The sequence below is a fragment of the Podarcis filfolensis genome (genome assembly GCF_964270895.1).
Source record: "Podarcis filfolensis genome assembly, chromosome: 10".
Taxonomy (NCBI): domain Eukaryota; kingdom Metazoa; phylum Chordata; class Lepidosauria; order Squamata; family Lacertidae; genus Podarcis; species Podarcis filfolensis.
The window spans coordinates 57,334,043-57,359,752 of NC_139612.1; the positions used below are offsets into that span (position 1 = coordinate 57,334,043).

Here is a 25,710-nt window from a genome sequence, read left to right on the forward strand (position 1 = left end):
TGTCCAGGACAGAAAATGTCAACGGCAGATCTCTGTGAAAAGGTGCCTGTTTCTGTCAAGCAGTTACTGCTTTTCTCCCCTCAGCTCGACCCCTGCTTTGAGCATGCATTGGCCTCTGTCTGTGTCTTCAGGAAGGAGAAGGGCTTTGGCTTATATTTGAGAACACTGTTCTCTCTAAGGAACTTGGCAGGTCTGGAACCACATGAAAGTTATTAGCACCAATCCCCTAGGTAGGGTTTGTGGTGAACTTTGACTGCTGTAATGACTTCTGTATTACAACAAAGGCAACATTTTTGTAGCATGCTTCTAATCTTTGATAGTTGAGAAGAGGAGCAGCAGAGACCACGTGCTGCTGCTTTTAACATCCCTGTCAGTTGCTGGTTACAACTAACCTACAAAGGCTATAAAATATGTGAAATATTTGCCTCAAACTGTGCCACCTACAATAAAGGGGTGGTACATTCATGAAATTTGTTTAGGGTTTCATTAAAATTACGTTAAGGTTAACCCCCACTTTAAACAAAGTAGGGGAGAAACATTCCACATCCAACATACTGAGGGGATTTAAAGGCCCCCAATATACTCTCGGTGTAAATAACTACTATATGTGCTATGTACTATATGCAGCAATTAAGATGAGATGTAACCCCAAATAGTATTGTAGGGGTTTTATTCATATATGAAGTTGATTTTCAGTTTGGGGGATGGAATCATCAGGGCTCTGAGACCCCATTGGGCATCATTATCAACTGCATAAATAATCTCTGTACTATAAACAGTAATCTCTTAATACAGTTTTATGTTTACATTAAACTGGAATCATTATCCAATGCATTGCATTTGAATCAGCTTATAAGTAAGGTGTTTTGGGTCTATCATTTTTGCAAGCATAAGGAAGTTGAACTAGCAAGCCTAGACTTAGCTAAAAGGTAAAGGACCCCATTCAGTAAATATTATTGTCCTTCTGTGGCTTTGAACGATATGCAGCGTTGGTCAGCATTGATAGCAATCACTTAGCAAAGAATTGTGAAATATAGCCTTTGTGAAAAATATAATGGTTTGTGTAATGATCAAAAACCTGGGTTACTGTCAAAATATGTTCCTGTATTGATTTATTGGTGATAGAGATTAGTCTTAAAAAGTCAAATTCATAGCAGCTTTGTGATCTGTGCAGCCAGAGCATTCCTTATTTTTAAATTAGTATAAAAAGCATACCAGTCTCTTTAATGGGGAAAATAACAGATCTAGAACAGGGAGAACATCGAGTATGTTAAGAAGTTTACTCCGTCACCTTGGGGCCACCGTAGTTACCTCTGAAACTGAAATTCAGCAGCTCACTGGTGAGCAGAGGCCAGCAACAAGAAGCACGGGCAGGGCTGAGATCTATTGTTTCTAAGTGGTTGCAGGGCTGTCCAGGTGTCCTGATTTAAAAGCTGCTCCTTGAGACAGGAAATTGTATCTTGTTCTGAGGTTTACTGTAATAAAGTACATAGTCCTGAGGGATGGCGCTGCTGGGTCCATGAATCACTTTATGGGCAGGCTGCTCTGACCTCGGCCCAGTGATTTATTCATATCATTCCGCAGCAGGAATGGGAGAAATGTGACCAGCAAATGGTCTTGCTCCATGGATGAGCCTTTAACTAGGAGACCAATATATATCCTTGAAGCCAGATCCAAGATGCCTTTGCAGTATGCCTTGGCAATCTGTTAACAGGGGAATTCCTCAGATTTCCTGAATGTACTTTGTGATCTGTCGAGAGCTGAATGGTTTGCTTAAAAAAAGTTAAGGCTACAGACTGCTGTAAACACACTTAACTAGGGAGTTAAGCCTTAGGACTTATTTCTTAGTTAACTTACACAGGGTTGTATTGTTAGAGAAAAATCAGTACATTTCAAGTGCAGGGCTCCCAGAAATTCACTCTCAACTGTTTTGTACAAGTCGAATAATGTGATGGTAGAGTTCTGATAGTAGAATAAATCTGCAGTTCATAGAACTTACAGTTCTCAGTGATAGGATAAGGACTTAAATCGGGGTAGGCAACCTAAGGCCTGTGGCCAGGAATCAGCATGTTTTTACATGAGTAGAATGTGTGCTTTTATTTAAAATGCATCTCTGGGCTATTTGTGGGGCATAGGAATTCATTCATATATTTTTTTTCAAAATATAGTCCAGCCCACCACATGGTCTGAGGGACGGTGGACCGGCCCATGGCTGAAAAACGTTGCTGACCACTGACTTAAATTATTAAAATAATTTACACATTGAAAAACCTGTCCAAAACTGCAAACCTAGTGTTTATTCATTAGTCATCTGTTGATGACAGCAACTTTGAGTGATTACTTACACCTGTGAAACTGCTGTCACAGATTAAATATTATAGACAGAGCTTTCATATTCCTTAACTAGCACCAGCTGAAACACATTGCTTTCAGTGACAGCAGTTGATACTTTCAACTGCTAATCATCAGGTGGCAAAATATCATCAAATGGCATGTATCCATGTGTGGATCTGCGCAGATTAATATAAGAATAGACAGTAACTTTTCAAGTGCAATATGCATGACATGATAGCTTTCTGTGTGTGGCTGGACTATGTGTACACTCGTTATCTTTTCCTGCCAATTCCAGCATGTTTTCCCTCCCTTTCTTTTGTGCTTGTCAAATTCCTAGTTCATAGTTGGTATCATACACCCCAAGATTAGCATTCTTTTAATTATACAAAGCAATTTACAGTTACATTCATACATACAACAAGCCTAGGATAATGACTTTCATATTGGGTTACATATTGGTCTGAGAGGACAAGCTAATGCTTTTTTGCCATATACCTGTCTTAAGATCTAGAGTGCGTTATAGCTGTAAATCAGGGATGGCCAAACTGTGTGGCTCTCCAAATGTTCTTGGACTACAACTCCTATGATTCTTGGCCACATTGGCTAACATCATCATGAGGGCCACAGGTTAGCTAATCTTGCTATAAATAATTTCAAGTATAAAACCAGTAAAGGAATATCACATTTGAACCAGCATCCTTTAGTTAAATACTGTGGAAGGTAGTACTTAGGAAGAGAACTACTGTACAGTACCAGCTGACAGCTTGCATGTTTATATCATGGAAATAGGAGCAATCTTTTTTTAAAAAAATGACAAAGGTTGGCCTGAATCATTAGACACTGTGTTGGGGATATAGTAACTAAGGTGCTGGGGTGGCGATTAAGGCATTCATTATCTCTTGCCTTAGCCCTGAGCAGTGATTCTATAGTCTGAGAATCTTGAAAGAAGAATGAGGATCAAAACATTGTAACTATGGGAAAGCAAATATTGATTTATTTTATATTATACAGAATTTCTATAGAGATGTTGAGAATAAAAGCTGAGTCATGTGACCACATCATTACCTTTATTGTGGGGAATTTATCTACTTAAGGCCTAGCTGCATATTGTACCGGTGGGAGGGGGAGTAGTTTGAAATGTATTGAGTTCACACCTTGAACTAAGGACTGATTGCAAACTTCTACACAGACTATTTGGGTTTATATTATCCATTTAGAATGCAGGTAGAGATGGATAATTTGCAATTTGGAGTGGTCTCCCAGGCCTGGCTCCTTTTTTTGACAGCCCCTTCAGCAAAGCATCCTCCAGCGGCCTCTCTTCTGTGTCATGGGGACACAGAATACCACTCTTGGTCATTGCATTGATCTAGCAGCTTGGCATTCATATGACAATCATTTTTAAAAGCATGATTTTAAAGGGGGACTTGGGGCAGGTGGCAGTAATAAACGTAAAAACTTGACCAGGTACAATTAGATGTGGTTGAATGTACGTGCAATTAAGCCATTCTCCTGTTCTTTTTCAGGCAAGAAGCCCTTCTAGCTGCCATTAGTGAAAAAGATGCCAATATTGCTCTGCTGGAGCTGTCGTCCTCCAAGAAAAAAACCCAAGATGAAGTAGCTGCACTTAAACGAGAGAAAGACCGCTTGGTGCAACAGCTGAAGCAACAGGTACGAGAATATTGTTTGATTCAATATGTGAGTCTGCCATGCAATTTGCAGCTTGCCTTAGGCAAATCCCCTCAGCTACTACCTACTTCCTCACATGTCATGCCTGCCCCAAACTGAAAGCTACTACAGCACTTTAATATTTTTTTCCAGCTATGAAGGCTGAGTCTCTTACTTTCTCAAAAAGAGAAAACGCCAAAGGTTAAAGGCAACCAGTTTCTGGTGGGGTTAGGAATCTGTCCTATAAATAGTTACGTACAAGACTGAAGTAAGTCCTACACATTAAAAATCGTTGATCATTTTATTTTTCTATGATATGGAACAAGTGCCTGGAGTCCACATGGGCTGCATGAGGACTAATAAACTGAAAGCTAAATCCAAATAAGACAGAGCTGCTCTGTGTGGATGGCCTGTCAGTCCAGACAAAGTAGCATTAATCTTGTTCTGGATGGAATCTCAGTCCATGTTACAGCTTGGGTTGGATTAAAATGGGTCTAGATAAGCAGTTTATTCCATGTGTGCCTGGGACTAAATAGGAGCACCTTGTCTGTAAATGACAGCTTAGCTTCCATGGAGGAATAAGAAAGTGCTTATTACCTGTAGTAACTCTCGGAACATCAGAAACCCAGCCTTATTTTCTGTAAGAAGCCCCACAAGTTATTTTGAGAGAGTTATAGGCATGCAGGCCTATTATTAAGATGCTATCCTAGATTAGTAGATAACAAAGCTTATTGTCAGAAAAAATCATGTACAACTTAGGAGACATATGCTCTCCTCCTCCTTTTTCTAGCTAACACAAACATGTTTGAAGGAAAATTGATACTTCTGAAAAGCTATAGAAGTCACTTAAACTATTCTTGGTGATTTTTAGCTAAGTAATTCATTTGCCAGATAGTTAGCAGCAACTCCCATCTTTGGACAGCCACTTTTGGGCCCCCAGCCATCACCACCACCACCACCACCATTTACTTCACTTTCACTCCTATTACAACTAAATTACTCTGTTGCCAAAGGCAGCAAATTGGAGCCAAAAAGCCTTTCCACCAAAGGTTTCTTCTGAAGCACCGGTACTCTGGTAGCAGTGGTTTTTCACTTAACATTTAATATTGAAATAAAATGTTTAATGTTTGCTCAATTAAGTTCTTTTTCCGATAGTTAAAACCAACATTAAAACAGGTCAGAAATCAACTTTACAGTTTTTGTAATATTCAGCTTTACTGGAAGAGTAATAAATACTGTCACTTTGCAGCAAGATGGCCATTCACCAACAAAAGGCTTTGATACACAGACTTTAATGTAAAATACATATTTTCATTTCACCATGCTGATAAAATGCTTCTTGGCATTTGACATTTGACATCCATCCTCAACAATATGAGGAGAGGAAAGAATTCTAGTGTTATGAGAATCTATGATCCTGCAGGCTTGATGCAAAAACCCAAGTAAAAGCCTTGAGAGTATTTTCCTGTCATGAGCTTCTTAGGTTTTTATCCTGAAGAATGTGAGATTTGTAACTCTCACAGAAAATACTTTTTAATAAACAGGTGTCTCCTGAAAACCTCCTTTTATGTGGTGTTTTTGGCTGCCCTTCTATCAGTTGAATAACCTGTTCAGCATAGCATTATAGTTCCATTTTTATAGACTGAAGAACAGTTAAAATCCAAATCATATATGTAGTAGGTAACTTTCTAAACCCCTTAAAGCATTTTGTAACCATCAGTATCATTCTGCTTAATACATTCCACTTGAGATGTGGCTAACAGAGAAACAGACCAGACAAGAAAGGAGGAGGAGTGGCGTTATATGTCAGGGATGTGTATACCTGTGAAGAGATCCAAGATTTAGAACCTCAAAGCCAAAGTGAGAGCATTTGGGTCAAAATTAAGGGAGAGAAGAATAACAGTGACCTCATTGTGGGAGTTTACTATAGATCCCCAAGCCAAACGGAGGGCATAGATGATGCCTTCCTGGAACAGATGGCCAAGCATGCAAAAGGAAGGGAGATAGTAGTAATGGGGGTCTTCAATTACCCGGATATTTGTTGGATGTCAAACTCAGCCAAGAGCATAAGGTCAAACAGATTCCTCACTGGCCTTGCAGACAACTTCATTGTCCAGAAAGTGGGAGAAGCAACAAGAGGAACAGCCATTTTAGATCTGGTCCTAACCAATGTTGATGACCTGGTTAGTGGAAGGATCATTAGGCGCAAGTGATCATGCTCTTCTGAAGTTTACTATACAGCGGAAAGGAGCAGCCAAGCATACTAGGACTCAATTTCTTGACTTTAAGAAAGCCGACTTCATAAAACTTAGGGAAGTGCTGGGTGAGATCCCATGGACAGTAATACTAAAAGGAAAGGGAGTTCATGATGGCTGGGAGTTTGTTAAGAGAGAGATAGTAAAAGCACAACTTCAGGCAATACCAATGAGACGGAAACATGGAAGGTGCCTAAAGAAGCCAGGGTGGCTATCTAAAGAACTTTTAACTGAGTTAAGATTAAAAAAGGATGTGTACAAAAAATGGAAAAGGGGGGAAACCATGGAAAAATGGAAAAGGGAGGAATTCAAACAAATAGCCAGCACGTGTAGACACAAAGTCAGAAAAGCTAAAGCACAGAATGAACTCAGGCTTGCTAGAGAGGTTAAAAGCAACAAAAAAGGCTTTTGTGGGTATGTTCATAGCAAAAGGAAGAACAAAGAAACAGTGGGGTCACTCAGAGGAGAAGATGGTGAAATGCAAACAGGGGACACAGAAAGGGCTGAACTCCTCAATGCCTTCTTTGCCTCAGTCTTCTCCGATAAAGAAAACAATGCCCGACCTGAAGAATTTGGAGCAAATGATTCAGCAGAAGAAACACAGCCCAGAATAACTAAGGAGATAGTACAAGAATACTTGGCTAGTTTAGATGTATTCAAGTTTCCAGGGCCAGATGAACTGCATCCAAGAGTATTAAAAGAACTGGCAGATGTGATTTCAGAACCACTGGCAGTCATCTTTGAGAATTCCTGGAGAACAGGCGAAGTCCCGGCAGACTGTTGTCCCTATTTTCAAAAAGGGGGAAAGAGAGGACCCAAATAATTACCGCCCAGTCAGTCTGACATCAATACCAGGGAAGATTCTGGAGCAGATCACTAAGCAAACGGTCTGTGAGTACCTAGAAAGGAATGCTGTGATCACCAATAGTCAGCATGGATTTCTGAAAAATAAGTCATGTCAGACTAACCTGATCTCGTTTTTTGACAGAATTACAAGCCTGGTAGATGAAGGGAACGCAGTGGATGTAGTCTACCTTGATTTCAGCAAGGCATTTGACAAGGTGCCCCATGATATTCTTGTAAAGAAGCTGGTAAAATGCGGTCTTGACTATGCTACCACTCAGTGGATTTGTAACTGGCTGACTGACCGAACCCAAAGGGTGCTCATCAATGGTTCCTCTTCATCCTGGAGAAGAGTGACTAGTGGGGTGCCACAGGGTTCTGTCTTGGGCCCGGTCTTATTCAACATCTTTATCAACGACTTGGATGATGGACTCAAGGGCATCCTGATCAAATTTGCAGATGACACCAAACTGGGAGGGGTGGCTAACACCCCAGAGGACAGGATCACACTTCAAAACGACCTTGACAGATTAGAGAACTGGGCCAAAACAAACAAGATGAATTTTAACAGGGAGAAATGTAAAGTATTGCACTTGGGCAAAAAAAATGAGAGGCACAAATACAAGATGGGTGACACCTGGCTTGAGACCAGTACATGTGAAAAGGATCTAGGAGTCTTGGTTGACCACAAACTTGACATGAGCCAACAGTGTGACGCGGCAGCTAAAAAAGCCAATGCAATTCTGGGCTGCATCAATAGGAGTATAGCATCTAGATCAAGGGAAGTAATAGTGCCACTGTATTCTGCTCTGGTCAGACCTCACCTGGAGTACTGTGTCCAGTTCTAGGCACCACAGTTCAAGAAGGACACTGACAAACGGGAACGTGTCCAGAGGAGGGCAACCAAAATGGTCAAAGGCCTGGAAACGATGCCTTATGAGGAACGGCTAAGGGAGCTTGGAGAAGAGGAGGTTAAGGGGTGATATGATAGCCATGTTCAAATATATAAAAGGATGTCACATAGAGGAGGGAGAAAGGTTGTTTTCTGCTGCTCCAGAGAAGCGGACACGGAGCAATGGTTCCAAACTACAAGAAAGAAGATTCCACCTAAACATTAGGAAGAACTTCCTGACAGTAAGAGCTGTTCAACAGTGGAATTTGCTGCCAAGGAGTGTGGTGGAGTCTCCTTCTTTGGAGGTCTTTAAGCAGAGGCTTGACAACCATATGTCAGGAGTGCTCTGATGGTGTTTCCTGCTTGGCAGGGGGTTGGACTCAATGGCCCTTGTGGTCTCTTCCAACTCTATGATTCTATGATTCTATGATTCTAACAGCAATGGGGACAGGACAAGCTCTGTCTCATTTTCTAACCACCATGAAAGCAACAACTGAAGACATCTGTCTATGGAGGACCAACACAATATATTTTGTTGCACAAGGCAAAGTACAAGATGGCACCTCTTTCAATTCCATGTACAAAAGCCAAGTGGGCTTGCAATTGGCTCTTACATCAACACTGGTGACAGGATAACATCCTCCACCAGACCAGAAGCAGCAGACCAGATTAGAAGGCCCAAGAGACAGGCCACTTGGCAACAGAGTTATTAAATAGTTTGGCAGAAATAAAAACCCGAGTTCAAGTTTTTCATCTGGCAGCGTGGGCTAGGATAGCATCTAGATTGCTCTCTCAAATCCAGCTCTTTGACATCTAATTTATCTTACAACTTAGCGTAGAATAAAGTTCACAAAGAAGTCAACTGGAGTTTTCCAGAAACTCTTTAGCCACACTAACCTTTGGGTTAGAGTACGGAAGCAAAATTACTCTTTGAAAATGCTTCACAACTTCTATCCCAGATGAACGGTAAGTAGCCAGTGTAACATCAACATTTTCAGAATTAGTTCTGTGAAATGTAGACTTCTTGTTATAACTTCTGTTACCCAATAAGTAGGTAGGTTCCATGTTGGAGATTCAGTTTTGCTGTGTAAAGGGGAGTTCATGCCTCATGAATCTGTTAATCTCTCCCCGGCAACCCCTAAGGAAATAAGGCAACCATGGATGAGAGCATATCATCTCAGAAACTGGTTAAAATATTAAGAGCCAAGAGTATTCATTAATTAAATAAATAATAAAGATTGATGAGTAAAACAATGTATTTCTCAAACTATGAACAATATAAAGTGTGGATCATGAACGAACTGTTAATCTTTGCGAAAAAACACAACAAAACTAGAAAACTCAGTTTGGTAGCAGCAGAAAGAAATTAACTCATAACATGACTAGCCTCTGCAAGAGTGTTTCAGTCATCAGAATGCATACAAAAAGTTTGATTGAACAACTTAGATTCAGCAACTAAATAATGACTACCTATTTTGTAGCATTCTGTGATGATTCCTTCAGTTTCCCTATTTGCATTCCTCACACAGTATCAGATTCCCACCTACTCAACTAGCAAATTGGTTACTGTTAAAGAGAAGGGAAGAGTTTTGGCAAAGACATTCTGGTTCTTTAATTTCTCTGTGTGCTTGTGTTTAACTTTGGATGAGGAGAAGTATTTCAGAAAGAGGATATGGTATTAGTGTTGTTTTAATTTAAAGTTCTTAGTCTTTTAGTAGCAGGAATGGGTTTTAATATAGAGACAAATTCATAGCAAAATGCTTAGCATTGACCAGGCCATTCCAGTAAACTGAGCTGCCTGTTCCAGATTGACTTTCAGTGTTCATGCTGTATTTCCTGTATCACTGAAAGGATGAAGTGCAACTGTCACCATATATTCTGGCCACAGTTTAACTACCCCCTCCCAGTATTTTTTCTTAACTGGTTCCTGGTGCCATACTGGTTGTGGGGGCTCTATTTGGAGTTGGGAGGCTGAGTAGCATAGCTTCTGGAAAGCAGTACTGTTTAACAAAGTCCAGATGTGCTGATGAGTGCAAGCTGGTACACTTGGATTAGAAGTTATAGTTGAGCCCTGCTATATGTGTGGTGAGGCACTCATTGTGGAATTAATGTAAATCTAAATAACTTGGCCTGCTTACGTACAGTTTATCTACCAGATATGTGTCACAACATAGTTCTCAAATCATTAGATGCTGATTATAGTTTATCACCATGTAAAGTGCTGGTCTGCAGCTTAGCTTTGTCAGTAGAAGCCATGGGGAGATAGATTTTCCTGTGATGTCTTTAGTGCTTTAGATTTCTGAGGTTTCCCAGCAGAAGCTCTTCAAGACAAAAGCTGTCACTTGCCCCTATCTGCCTGCTAGTTGATATTTAAAGAATTCTTGTAGCAGTGAGGCAAGCCTTTCTTAGGAAGGGATGTGGAACACAAGCACACTGATGAATCAACCCCAATGGATGTGTTTGGGGCAATAATAATATATAATAATAATAATAATTTATTATTTATACCCTGCCCATCTGGCTGGGTTTCCCCAGCCACTCTGGGCGGCTTCCAACACAAGGATTGAGCATCCATAGCTTGAGGGCATCTGGACCTCCCCAAAGAGTATATTGCTTACTCCAGACTTCAAATGATGGAACTTCTCATAAGCAATATTAGCATAGGTTCCAAACATAATCCCAAATATGAACAATGGCAATGGAAAATAAGAAAATAACTGCACTGTTTTTGGGCAGATGGCAATTGACCTTATAGGGGGAGATGGTCTGGCTTCAGAAAACAGTCTCCAACTCAAAAGAGCTTCACCAAAAAGAACGTCAACTCTCTGCTGCCAATAAGGTTTTCCTGTCTCATATTTGACTTGCGAGCACCACCTGTGCTCTCTTAGTCTATGTTTTCACACCATTAACTTTAAGTCTTTTTTTAAAAGTTTTTTTTTTAAAAAAAAAAGTCAACAAAGTTACAGACAGGACAGCTGGAAGTAACTGTATCAATGACCGGGGATGACCTATTTTTCAACAGTTGAACCAATCATTACATATAGCCACTGTCTAAACTAGTGGTTATTTTCCTATAGAGCAGTGTGCTGTGGCACCCTGGGGTGCTTTGAATGATGGTTGGGGTGCTGCAGGCAATACTGGCTTTTGCCCTCTTTCCTTCCCTCCCTCCTTTGATGCCCTCTCACGTCTCTGCCTCCCAAATGCTTGCACAGCTGTTTGTTGCAGCAGCCCTGACTGCAAGCTCCACAGGTGAATGTTGCCTCTGGGGCTGGCCAGGGGTTGCTGGTTGCCAGGAACCGAGGTAACCTCAGAGTAAGCAAGCAAGGAGGTGAGGGAGCCCATCCAGCCAGTCCTCCAGCCCTTGATGTTGGGAATGGACAGACAAGTCCCAGGCCCCTATGGGACTGTGTGAAGAAGTATCTCTTTGGGGCGGGGGGGGGTAGATCACAGACCAGGGACTGCAGCAGTAGCTGCCCAGAGGACTCCCAAGGAGAGGGGGCTGAGGGAACACTCCACAATGGAGGGTGTTTGAACAAGGGTGAGAGGCTGTCAGCTCTGCAGGAAAGGGGTGACATAACTAGGCTCCTGAGCCCCACAGGGGTGCCACAGAAAGAATGTAGTGGACTCAAAAAGGTTGAAAACCTATGCTCTCTAGAGGTTTCTTTTTTTAACCCATTCATCTCTGTGATTTCAGATTATTTTAGCTGCTGTGCTTTGTTTTTGTTTGACTGGCTTTTAATTCCTGCCCCCCAAATCTGATAAATATATAATAAGTAATGAAAATTATGTATAGCATTTGAGTGACCAATTCTCAATAGTTCTTACAACAATCATGTAAATGAGGTTAGTATTATTCCCTCATTTGCAGGTGTGCTGAGACAGAAAATATACTGGTTTGTCTTAAGGTCAATTAGTTAGTTCATGGTAGATGAATTAGTAGATGAATTAGTCATTCCTACCTCAATTAGTTAGTTCATGGTAGAGGTGAGATTTGAATCACAGACTTCCAGATTCACAATTAATTTATTTTGCTATTATGCTTACATTGCCATATAAACAATAGACAGTCAATTAGTAGGCAAAAAAGTGTAACATTAACATTTAGTCCAATTTTTCAGTCTGTTGCCTTGCATTGTCACCATCACAATGAAATTCTTTTCTTAGATGATGCAGACAGAACTTTAAATGTGAGGGTTGCCTTTCCAAAGTATGTTAATCTCCCCCACATGTTGGAGCTGTGGTTGCTTCTACCCTGAATTCATTCTTGTGGCTAGCAAAATGAGATCATAGAATCAGCACAATTCTGAATCTCCAAAAGACTAAAAGAGATTAAGTTAGTGCAGAGGATATAGCAGAATTCACATGAAAACTAGGTGCTTTCATTGTTTCTGTACAAAGTTTAGAGTTACCTATTTACTTAAACTTTTTATGCTTGTTTGTTTGTTTGTTTGTAGTGTCTTGAAGGAATGTGTCTGGGGTGTTTTGTAGATTTTTAAAAATAGTTTATTTTATGTACTGTCCAGCTCTGGTATTGGTACTGATGTAGAGTGGGCTATAAATCTAAATAAATAAGTATATATCAGATTGCTGTCTTCCCTACCCTCTGCCTGCCCAGTCTCATACAGAATCTATCCTCTTTATATTTCGTGCTGAAATCAGAATCTTACATTTCTGCCAACTTCTGAAGTTAAAACTGTTTTTTTAAAAAAATAAATAAATAAAAATCCTTATATGTATGCATAGTTAAAATGGGAAGGCTGTGCTCTGTGTGGAAGCAATAAGTAGCATGAGGTTTTTAAAAATCCATGTTGCCCATTTCTGCATCCCAAAAGGAAGCAGATTGGGTTTCAACAAGTTGTGCTTGACTGGAGATTGAAGAATCCATTGTCTGGGAGTCCTAGGGAAATCTGGATTCAGATCAGCTCCCTTTTAACCATCTGTTCCATCTTTCTCCTCCATTATTTCCAGATGTTTAAACTACTACAAAATTCTGATATAACTTTTGTTTCCTCTTCCACTCTCTATAATCAAACCTGACGTCCTTCCCATTATAGGTCTTCTGCCTTTTATGATACTGTGGGGATTTTATAAACTTTTGGCTTTCCTGATCCTTCTCAGGACCCCCAGTTACTAGTAAATCAGCCAAGACTTCTGGCCTTTTTCTGTTGGCTCCTTCATTCCTACCTCTTCTTGTGCTTCTGTCTATGATTTGTGATACTCCTTCAACTGGCTTGCTGGCCTTAGAATGACACTATCATCAAGGACATAAGACATAAGGCTGAGTACGGTAAATGATTTAGGTTTTTCTTGTTCGGGGGAGGTTGTTCACCACACACACGCACCAGATACAGTGGGCAGTTCTAATCAGAGAATGCTTCAACACTATTTCCCATGTCCTTTGCTTGTATATGCTGTCAGTGTTGTATAAAAGCCAGTCCCAAGGGTTCCATCACACCTGAGTGTCACACTAAGAAATTTAATCCAAATTGGGATGGCTCTCAATCATATCTGTGCGACAGAGTAAAATAAGGGAAATCTGGGACACAATTTGGTCTGGGAGATAAAAATTGTAGCTTGCCTCAGGTACTAGCACTAAGGGTCCTTCTATATGGGGATTTTCTTCTTGCCCTACCTATGGTAATGATGGGCATTAGGAAGGGGTATAGAGTATACAGTATACAGTATATCTTAGGTATACAGTACTGTAATAGCTTTCCCCTTGCTTCCCCCTCAGACTCAAACTAAGATATGTATTCAGGAAAGAGGTGGGCAAGGGTGAAGGGAATGCCTGAGAACAAGTGACTTTCAAAAGACCACATATCCTCTCCACAAAATGTTACGGACAATTAACTGGCATAGAATAAATAAGGTAAAGGTAAAGGTACCCCTGCCCGTACGGGCCAGTCATGACCGACTCTGGGGTTGCGCGCCCATCTCGCTTAAGAGGCCGGGGGCCAGCGCTGTCCGAGGACACTTCCAGGTCACGTGGCCAGCGTGACGAAGCTGCTCTGGCGAGCCAGCACCAGCGCAGCACACGGAAACGCCGTTTACCTTCCCGCTAGAAAGCGGTACCTATTTATCTACTTGCACTTAAGGGTGCTTTCGAACTGCTAGGTGGGCAGGAGCTGGGACCGAACGACGGGAGCTCACCCTGCCACGGGGATTCGAACCGCCGACCATGCGATCGGCAAGTCCTAGGCGCTGAGGTTTTACCCACAGCGCCACCCGCGCCCCCTAGAATAAATAAGAGATTGGCACTAAATGAAAGTCATTTACCAGTACAAATGTCTACAAGACATTTACTAGTCATCTACTGTTCAAATTGTATGGTAACCCTTTTATTATATACAAGTGACAGAGAAGGTGGCCGGGAATTATCTGTGCCTCTTTGTGTGACTATATATACGGTCACCATGTAAATGGACACTGAGCCAATGAACAAGATATGTTAATAGTATAGATGAGGAGTGGAGAACCTGTTGGACCCCAACTCCCATCAAGCCCAGCCAGCACAGCCAGTGGTCCAAGATGATGGGAGTTGTAGTTGAACAACATCTGGAGGGCCACAGGTTCCTCATCCCTGGTGTAATTTAGCTAAGCTATTTTGTTTGTAGCCTTCCCTCAGTAATTGTATGAAAAGAGGAATTTTCTGCCAGTTTGTGTCTTGTGTGTGTATGTTGTTCAGCCTTGTGTTAAGCAGCAAGAACTAGCAACATTAAGAAAATACCTTTAAAATTTAAGGACATGTGCAAGCATATGTACTTCCAATTTGTAAAGCCACTGTTGAAGGGTACTTGTCATGTGCAACTGTGTCTACTCGGATCCAGCTTAGAGAAACCTGTTCCTATGTGTTTGAGGCAGAAGCTGGCTGTGCATGGTGTATATTTCTAAAAGTTGTGGTGTAAAAAGCTCACATGTGTGTGTGTGTGTGTGTGTGTGTGTGTGTGTGTGTGTGTGTGTGTGTTTTACGTACCAAGCAAATGTGAAACACAATAAAATTGCAAGCAGTGCTTTTTTGAAAAAAGTGGACAGCCCACCTGAAGTATTTGGGACACTGGTGTGAATGATATCATGATTCTGAATCACTGATAAATACACATGAGTCAAAAGCACAGTGAAGACAGTGAAAAGCTGTGCTCACTCTGCACACGAGACCATCACTAGTTGTCTTTCTAAGGTAGATCTGTAAGCACCCAATTTAATATGGCTGCCGCCGCCTTGCTTGCTACTCCAGAAATTAGGTTTACTGTGTTACTCCAGAAAATATTGTGAAGGCACTTGGCAATGCTAAGGGAAGAAGTGAGGGAGGACTGTACTCTTCTTCTTCTTCTTCTTCTTCTTCTTCTTCTTCTTCTTCTTCTTCTTCTTCAGCCAACTTTGATTATTACTCTGCCAAAAGTAATAGCAGGCTCAAATAGTTTTGTTTCTTTAAATAATGTTGCTATCAGCAGTGTTTATATGATGCAGACACAGGCGCATTCATGTGTGCACCCAGAACTGTTCCTAGCCTCTTGCAGACAGCCTGTGTTAAGCTGACACTGAGCAGTCCCCATCACTTTAGAATCCAGGAATTTACATCTATTGGTAAGCATTTTTTTCCCTTCCTAGGAACAGTTCCTAGAATTGGGATGGCGGGCTAGGAGGGGGATGATAATATTTTCAGCCTACATATAACCCTTTGAAGGTGCAAGCAGATTTCTGGGTCATATGGTAACACACACAAACAAAAGCTCTGGTGAATCTGTGAGTCTTGATCACCTTAGATTTGTTGCCATTTCAGGCAGTTCAATAGCTACTGAAAGAATTCCTAGCTGCCTAAAAGAAGGTTGTATAGCTGCAATTATTGTCAAAACAATGAGATGGCAGTGTGTGTGTGCCCTCTTACTGGAATCTGAATAATTCACCCACAAATGGGTGAGCCAGGCACCATCTTTTTTGGTGCAATAGAAGTGGTGATATAAAATTGTAATTGTTTGAAACCACTTCATTGAGCTTTTATGATAAATTTCTTTTCACATTGCCTTTGAGAAACTATTACTTTGTCCAGTGTTGCTAATGACATTGCCATTAGAGAAACTAGACTGCTATTGGACGTTTAAACTGCACTTTTCAAGTTTGCAAAACTGGAATGAAACCCTTCATAACTTCCATGAACTGGAATGTTGGTTAATGTGATTCTATTTTACAAATATTAGGGACGCGGGTGGCGCTGTGGGTTAAACCACAGAGCCTAGGACTTGCTGATCAGAAGGTCGGCGGTTTGAATCCCCGTGACGGGGTGAGCTCCCGTTGCTCGGTCCCAGCTCCTGCCAACCTAGCAGTTCGAAAGCACGTCAAAGTGCAAGTAGATAAATAGGTACCGCTCCAGTGGGAAGGTAAACAGTGTTTCCGTGCGCTGCTCTGGTTCGCCAGAAGTGGCTTAGTCATGCTGGCCACATGACCCGGAAGCTGTATGCCGGCTCCCTCGGCCAATAAAGCGAGATGAGCGCCACAACCCCAGAGTCGGTCACGACTGGACCTAATGGTCAGGGGTCCCTTTACCTTTATTTTACAAATGGATGGTAAATCTTGACCTAAACCAAACTTGTGGTGCTCTGAACCAAATGTACATGTATTTTGCCTGTAAGGTATTTAATAAACCCACTGTTTTTGTAGTCACAAGAAGCAAAACTTAAGGGCTCATCCAGGCTTCCTTTTGTGCCATTTTTCTAGACATCTCCAGATTTTAAAGTTGCCTGGAAAGCTCAGCAACAAAGAAAGTCTGGATGAGCCCTAGGTTCTTGGGACAGTCCAGTCCACACATAGCTCATCAGCTGCGTGGATGATAAACTGTGTTTGAAGTGGCTTGTTCCAAACTGTGCAGAGGAAGGAACATCCAGCACTCTTCCATCAGGCCTAGAGGCAGTTCCAGCTGATAGTCCCTGTTCGGCTAGTTAACATCTGTTGTTGATGAGACAAAACCAGGGTTAGGGAAATTGGTATATAGGCTGGAAACAGCTTTGGTGGATAGGCACGCCAGAATGGATCACAGGGTGATGGGTGCAGCACCTGATTTAGGGTGGTGCAGGTGATCCCCCCCCCCCGGGCACCGAGCCAAGGGAGTGCAAAATACTACTACTAACATTTTTTTTAATACCCTATGTTTCTATGGGTACCTACTGAGAAGATCCATTTAAAAAGCACCTGTACCAAAACTAAGAAATATTTGGAGGGGGGCACCAAACGTTTGTTCTTGCTTAGGGCACTATATTACCAAAGTCTGCACCTGGATGGGTGAAAACTAAAAGCCTTGTACATAAATTGTATTGTACATAATTTGAAAGCACAATGTTCCTAGTATGTATATGAAGCTAATTATATTTCGTAAGCTGCGTTACGGAGGATTTGCCTTGTAAGGCAGCCTGTAAGTACTTCAAATAAATAAATAGAAATAAATAAATAAACTATCCAGTGGAGGTGTAATTGAACTGAGATTTATATATTTTAATCATGAATTCCCCAGCTCCCTTCAGTACCTTAGCACAGATGATATTCCTTAGGTGCCTATTAAGCAATTACTATAAATTTTTGTTCTCTTCTTACATTATTGCTTTACCTCATATTAGATGTAAATTTAGATACACGGCTGTGTAGCTGCAGCAATGGCCCATATTTTTGTATATGCTGCCTATCACTGAAGTATGTTTGACAGCTGAACTGTATCTTATAACTTCTACCTGAGAGTTGAGCTTGTACTTTTCAGTATAGTTGGCAGAATAACTCATGTTTTCGATCCAAATTGCCTATTTTCATTAAAGTAATTTACTTAGTGCTAGAAAATCCAGATGAGGAAATTGAAATTATAGACAACTTTACTGACACATCATTAATTTTATTTCTGTTTAGATCTTCTTGCCATGTGTCTTTTAGAGACCCTTACTTCAGCAGTTTATTTAAAAAAAGAAGACAAGAAAGCATCCTAGCAATTTTACAAGGTTTAAAATGTGATATTATGTGCATAAAACCAACAAAGACTTATCCTGCTATAAAACATAGGCAGTGGTAGCAGCTGCCCACTGCTGCTGCTAGGGTGAAGGACAGGGCAAGGCATCTAACAGCAGGTGGAGCTAGGGTCACAGTTGGCAAAACACAGGTGGCACATAGGCAAGCTTGATACATAGGGAGAAGAAGTCGACAAGGGGTGAAGGGGATAGAAATAGTCAGGGTAGAGACTGGGAGGGAGAATAAACAGGTTAAGAAGGGTTAGGGGGAAGCAAGCAATGTTAGAGGCTGAGTGGAGGCAGAAAGGGAGTAAGGCGTGCTGCCCTGCAAAAAAAATGAAGTAATTTTTTCCACAGTGTAGAAACCAAATCATCTTATCATGGTTCTCTGCCCCTGCTCCTTCTGCTGCTTCCCATCCAGTCTCTAAAGTGGTGTGTTGGCTAAGCTCCTGTCTCTCGGAACAGAACGGCAGGAGCAATGTGAGACGATGAAAGCATCCTGAATGAATTCTGAATATTCCAGGGTCACCAGTCAGAGTAAACTTGAGGAAAGTGTTTTAAAGTGTGTGTGCTGTGGATTATTGCTGGGTGTTGGTCTGGAATAAGACAGTTTGTGCACATTGTGGCAAATAATACTGTCCTGATTGACTGGGTGTTTCCAATTTCAAGGCAATAATGCAATTTGGAGAATGGGTGAGTTTTGTCACCCTTTCTGAACTTTTTTTTCCAATGAGAAATCGCTTGGAAAAATGCATTGAGTGGTCTCTCTCCTCCTGGAGATCTAGGGGGTTGCTGTCTGAGATGGCACAGTACAGTTTATAAAAATAAGTAACATCTGGTTTCTCAAAACAATCACGAATTTTAGGTATCCTTGTAACTTTTATTTTCCATTGTAACATTATTATTGACCGGTTAGCATAAATTAATAAAACAGCAAATGCTCCATTCAAAGTTATATATTGCTTCTTTCCTTTGTTTATAAATATATTTGTGTGTCAGTCTTTAGATTCTAGGTTTGGAGACTGAAATTAACTTGATGTTTGTGTCATGCCACAAGCTGGGACTTCCAGTAAAATAGTTCTCATGTTTCCTTACAGTGTTCTGGAGCCCTCTTGAACAGTTTTCTAAACAATGATGGCCATAATTATTTCCCACATCACCATTCCAGTCACATATTTTGCAAGAGCGTGAAATATCACATTCCTACATTTAATGTAAAGTCGCTTGGGCTTTTTCCCAGCTGCATCTGTTTTAAAAGAATTGCTCATGGCTAACCCCTTTGGAGATGTGTGGTGTGTGATTTTGGACATTATACCACCACATCTAAGAGTTTAAGGCAAAAGGTAGGGCAGGTGTTTTTTCCAGCTCTGTAAACAAGGACTGAAGTCTGAGAATGTTTATCACAGTGCTGTTTTTATTTCACAATGGTTAAGTGGCTGGTGATGCAACAAGCTGTAATTCAAGATCAAAAGAACACATCACTTCTGATGATTACTATGTTAGACTCCAGGAGCCTTCACAATAGACGCATACAGTGGTACCTTGGTTTTCAAACAGCTTAGTTCTCAAACTACTTGGAACCAAAACACTTCAAACCCGGAAATGAGTGTTCCGGTTTTCAAACTTTTTTCAGAAGCCGAACATGCTCCGATTTGAGTGCACAGTTACGTTTTGAGCAAGCAGCTTGGCCCCAGCAGCGACTACCGCTGCTTCCTTCCCTTCCCTTTACTCTGCTGGGAGTTGGGCGGCTCCTCGGAATGTAAGTGACTCCGGAGTAGGGAGACTAGGAAGTTGGCGACTCTCCCCCAGCGCGCAGAGAGGCGGTGTTTGTGGGGAGCGTGGGGGGGGAGAACTATGCTGGGCAGGTTGACCTTCCCACCCCCTCGCCTTTCCTCCCTTCCTCTCCCCATCCCAAGCCCAACCCCAAGCGAGGTCCAGGTGAGGCAGTGTGGTTGCCGCATTCCCAAGTGAGGTTTTCGGGCACTCACACTGCACACAGGCTCCAGCCTGCCCAGCTCAGCGTCCAGTGGCTAGGAGCACAGCCGAGAGCAGCCACTTCCTCCTCCTTTCCACACTCCGCTGCTGTTGCTGCTGCATCCCGGTGCCGCCATGCCAGGGACGCGCAGGCAGCGCTGCCCCAACCGGCTCACGGCTGCTGCTTTGTCATGCTGCCCAAAGTGGAGATAGAAGCCCTGGGACTCGCCAGGGTGAATGGGGAACGTGGGCAGATGCCGGAAAACATGCAGCCCCTTCCCACATCCAGTTAGCCACCTCCTTCCCCACCCCCACCCCCACGTGCGCTCCTGAGTTCAACACCACTCCCTAGCAACTGCCATTTAGATGTAGCATCTTTACTCCCTGATATCAGATCTTAGTCCTAGGATTTGGTGTCCTGCCTCTTCATCCCGCCCCCACGTTCAGCCACTGTCCCTCCACCCAACAAACAAACAAACAAACACTTCCTGTCAGAAAACCCTGGACTTTATTCCTCCCACTTGGGGGGTTCTGGCCTGTTAGCAGCCTCTTGTCCTTATTAGCTGCCCTTTCCATTCTGCTTCCTCTTTGTGAAGTCATTCACCCTCCAGGGCTTCTTCTAGGTATTTCAAATACCTTTTAAAAGTCTTAACATCTTGGTGACTTGTCACAAGGCCTACAAAAAAGGGATCCATCTCCATATGCTTATATTCTGTTTTGCTTATTTTACCTTTGAGCATCTCTTGTGTCGAACTGGAAAGAGTCTTAAAAGTTTGGAAGTTGTAGGGAATTGACTTAATAGAATACTAGGCCTTGGGTTGTATTTGTGTTCCTGATTCAGTATTACTGTCATCTTTTTTTTTAATTAAATAAAAAACAATATTACTGTCATCTTAAATTTTTTCCTGATCATACATTTATTACACGTTCTCTGTACCAACAAGTCTAAACCTACCTAATCCCACCAAGCAGGTTTCATCAATAAAGTGATAGGAAAGGTAATTTTAGTAGTAGTATTATAATACTACCATATTCTTATAGTTTAATATTTTATCAGTTATTTGCTTTTAGCAGATATGTCGAATGGCTTGTCCATACGAAAATGGTTTTCCCCTTAAATCACTTGAAATTGGAATTAGATATTATTTTATATGATTATCTGTATATAATAGGAAATTTATACTCCAGTTCTCTTGTTATATTTAATACATTGTGTAAATCTCTTTTATAAATAAAACCCTGAAAACTCAGTATTCTTATGTCTCTTTTGCAGACTCAAAATCGCATGAAATTGATGGCAGATAACTATGAGGATGATCACCTCAAATCGTCATCTCATTCCAACCAAACTAACCATAAACCCTCCCCAGATCAGGTAAGAACCCTGCTCTTTTTCTTTTTACAGTGATCCTCTACTGGTGTGTACTGATTTGTATATCTAAGACCAGAAGCAGCTTTTCCAAAAGGGAATTAAAAGAATTAGCTTGTTCTGATTTATGACATGGATTTCCTCGCTCTGGTATAAAATTGGAATTCCTGTTAGCAAATCATTAGATTTCATTATTTCAGAAGGACTGGTCTAGCAGAGATTTGTTGGCATATCATTCCTAGTGTAACTCAAGTGAACAGTCATTTCAGATTGCTTCTTTCTATGGAGACCTGTGTGCTCAAATCTGTGGCCTTATTGCTTGTTTGTAAGGGTGGCTGCATCCATGCGAGGAAATCCCAGCCTGTGCGCTAAATGATCATAGGCTGTTCCTGTACATGCTCACTGAAGCTTGTCCTAAAAGAGAATCAATTTACCATTTCCTATGCACAATTTAACTTCAGATGTCGCTGGCTGAACTGAGACGTGCTTGGAAACTAACAAGATGCTTAGCAAAACCCATATTCAGTACAAGAGGACCTCCTAACTAGAAAGCTCTCGCCAGTACTGCAGCATTCACCAACTTAGTTAGAAATAATAATAACCCTTATCTGGTTACCATCTAGCTTGATAAGGTGAATACCTCACACATCTGCACCCTCTTGTAATTCTAAAACCAGCATAGAGGTATCCCATTTATATAAAAGTATGACTATGTTGTGCAATGATTATGGGGAGAAATGAAAAATGTAAGTGTGCAGTGGCGTAGCATGGGGGGTGCAGGGGGGGCCGGCCGCACCGGGCGCAACATCTGGGGGTTAGGGTTAGGGGGCGCAAATCCACAGGTTAGGGGGCGCAAATCCACGGGTTAGGGGGCGCAAATCCACGGGTTAGGGGGCGCAAATCCACGGGTTAGGGGGCACAAATTACTTGCCTTGCACCGGGTGCTGACAACCCACGCTACGCCACTGTAAATGTGTTGAAAAATGCTTGAAATTGGCCACTGATGTAAAAATTATACTTCAGCCACTTTCAAAGGTGATATTAAAGGGGAGGGGAGCTTAGGGAAGCTTGGTATGTTGTGTGTGCTTTCCTTTGAAGGACACAAAGAACAAAAACAAAGGAAAGGTCACTCGTAATTTTTCTCTCCCCACCACTTTCTATCATGCTAAGCTTTAAAATTAGAATCCAGGGGTCATCTAGTCCAACCCCTGCAATGCAGGAATCACAACTAAAGCATACCTGACAGGTGACCATCCAACCTCTGTTTAAAAACCTCCAGGGAAGGAGAGTCCACCACCTTCCGAGGGAGTCCATTCCATTATTGAACAGCTCTTCCTGTCAGAAAGTTCTTCCTAACATTTAGTCAGAATCGCCTTTCTTATAACTTGAATCCATTGGTTCATGGTTCAGGTCCTAACCTCTGCAGCAGAGGAAAACAAGCTTGCTCCATCTTCCATGTGACAGCCCTTAAGATATTTAAGAAGGTATTTATTTCAAAGTACAGCCACCAAAGGAATTATTGTATCCTGCTTTATTTATTTATTTGCCAAGGGGACGCGTTTCTAAAACCTGCAGTAGGGAACTGAGAGTCCTGCCTGAAAGCCATTTGAGGCTATCAGTAGTTGGAAACTTTCAAGCTACTGTTTGGAGATGTCAGACATAACATTTCTCATGATGGAGCAGCATTGATATTGCAGATTAAAACAATGCTCTGCAGTTCTGACTTTCCTGGAGAATAAAAGGATATTTGTTTTGCACACTGAAAGGAGGCGAAGGGGCATTTCCTTCATGTGAAATATGATTGCAGCAGAAAGTAGTGATCATATGAGATGAAGGCAAACTGTCAGATGTAGAGAAGTTCAGCCACAATTACCAATCAGATGTGCCTTCAGCATATTTTAATGTTCAGAAATTAACTAAATCACCTAAGAATACTTATAGTGATTCAGGGTATTTGAAGATAGCAGAGTAGAAGATACAAGGAATTAGTGGCTATTTTTTCTCCCACTAGAACGTTTTTCTTTTGTGTGGTTTAAATACTAATCGAGTCTTTATTTCATTCCCATGCTGCTCTGGGGCTTTTCCCCCTTGTCTTCTCTCAACCAATAGGATGAGGAGGAGGGTATTTGGGCATAGCCAATCAGATGCTCTTAGTTCAGCCATTTTGTTCAGAACGGTGAGAATCAGCTTTCTTTACCAGTAGAAAAGTTTCCCATGGTCACTCTTGCATCTTGCTTCTGTGTGATTCATGAGGTTTGGGTGTCTTTCCTTTCCCTTTCTAATGTGGTCTCTGCATGTAAATGTTTTCCTACTTATTTGTATTTTTTAATTTTTTTAATCTGTTAACTTGTTACTGTTTTGTGTCGTTGTGAGAATACACTCCCAGAGCATGTGGTTGGATTTATATGCAAGCAGCAGCATGATTCATGTTGTAAGAGGGAATGTCGCCATTATACTTTAACAGTACAGTTTAACCATGGTAGCTAATATTTGCAATTAGAAAAAACTTTTGCTATAAAGCTGAACAATCCAGAGGTTCTCTTTTTAAAAGTAATAAATCACTCAAATCACTTTTCTGCAGGATTTGAGCACGATGAACCATGCTGCTGATATTGCTGCAAGATTGTTGGGTGCCCCCAGTTACCTACAATGTTTGATAAAGAAAATGAGGATTTGGAGAAGATTAATAGTAACTTAAGGGAAGAAATAGCTTTCCAACTTTTCTGCATTCTGCCTGATTTATTGTCTTGTTAAATATATTGTTGCATTGATCAGATCCTTCGTTCTAAGTCAATTATGTAGGAAACCCACAGCAATTGTGATAGGGCCAAAGTTTTAATTTTACAACCTGAGAGTTGAATTGGCACTCCCTTTATTTGTGAGGGGGGAATGATTTAATTCATGCTCATTAGTGATCTCACGCCCCTTTGGAGTCTTTCTTTGCCATGTCTTTGTGTTTGTGTATGGTGTTAAAACTATTCAACATGATGGTGAAGAGTAAGTATCATGCCGAAGAATGCCAGGGAGCTGGGTGAGCTGAGAGGTAAGTTAATGAGGGGGAAGAGGAATTAGCTTAGAAGGCAGGAGCAGTTCAGACTCATTTACATGGTAAAATGAAAATACTGTGGCAGATGTTGATTAAAGGAACTTCCATTTAAACACTGCATGTACAAAGAGGATAAAATTGAGGAAACATATGTGCTTCTCTGTCAACAAAGTGTTCGCTCCTGTTACTTTGGAAGACAAGAACTGACACAACAGATAAAAGGGTAATGACATCACTGGGGCTTTAGTGGTTGTTTGCAACTTATTTGGTGTGGTATAACTCTTACATTTGAAATCTTAATAAGAGAGGCAAAGGGTAGGACATGAGGATGCAAGAAAAAGAAAGAGAATGTGAATATTGGAATGGACAAGAGAGAAGATGGAACAGCAGATCCATTATTGAAGTGTGAAAGTTGAAATCTTTAGCTCTTTAGTATACAGTACTGATACAAAGTGTGTTGTGCCTTTGCTATGTGTATTGTTTGTACGAAGTTTTGTCAATGGGCCCTTGTATTTGGTCAGCTTTCCAGTGCCTTGCTGTAGTCAGTATATAGTCAGAGAAGGTCAAATGCTTTAGAGTGAAAAGGACTTGCTCTGTCAACCTGAGACACCCAAGGTGAGCTTCCTTACCTGTGGCTGCAAGTAGTTAATAAACCATGATGCTGTATCTTCAGTCCAGAGATAAATGTGTACACCATAGGAGTCAAGTCAAACCTTACCATAATAGTTCCTGATGTACTTCCTATTTCAGGAGGAAGTACCAGCTGATGTTGAACGGCTGAGCCTGTACTAGTAAGAAACCCCTTAGCTCTTAGGTCCTGCAGAGGCCCATCTGGGGGTTGCTGTTCAATCCTGTCATCTCTCTTTGTGGTTACCATTTTTGTTATACTCCATGTGAGTAACTCATGTCCCAAGTGTTCCCTGCCTAGGGCCTTGCCCTCCTCCCTCTTATGCCTAGTTATATTCCTACTTAGGGCCTTCATTCTTCCAACTTTTTCGCCATCAACCACACAGAAGCCTCTTGCTCCCTTCAGCAAGTCCCCCCAACCTCATTCTCCATACCAACCACTTAGGCTTGGTACCACCATTCAAAAAAATCAGAATTTACCTTTTATGTAATAATGCTCATTTAGTTATAGTCAACTAAAATTTCCTGGCACTTTGAAGTCTGAATGAACATGAAAAGCCCTTAACACAACGTGTTAAGTAAAAAGGGTTTTGGTTTTTTTAATTGAATTATGTCTATCACTCAAGGACAAGTTACAGGTAGGTAACCGTGTTGGTCTGCCATAGTCAAAACAAAATAAAACAATTCTTTCCAGTAGCACCTTGGAGACCAACTAAGTTTGTTAT

At 41.4% G+C, this 25,710-nt stretch overlaps 1 protein-coding gene across 25 annotated transcripts in view; it reads left to right on the forward strand.

The window, feature by feature from the left end:
* The window catches only part of ERC1 (ELKS/RAB6-interacting/CAST family member 1), a 161,255-nt gene that overhangs the window by 117,004 nt on the left and 18,541 nt on the right, over positions 1-25,710 (forward strand). For 20 of the 25 annotated variants that reach the window (XM_083572250.1, XM_083572258.1, XM_083572242.1 and 17 more), the window contains 2 exons: positions 3,858-4,002; positions 21,217-21,318. In XM_083572250.1, the coding sequence (XP_083428376.1) occupies positions 3,858-4,002; positions 21,217-21,318 (247 nt within the window). Of the gene's footprint in view, positions 1-3,857; positions 4,003-21,216; positions 21,319-23,421; positions 23,489-25,710 lie in introns of all 25 variants that reach the window. The other 5 variants (XR_014538671.1, XR_014538672.1, XM_083572251.1 and 2 more) reach the window with 1 other exon arrangement.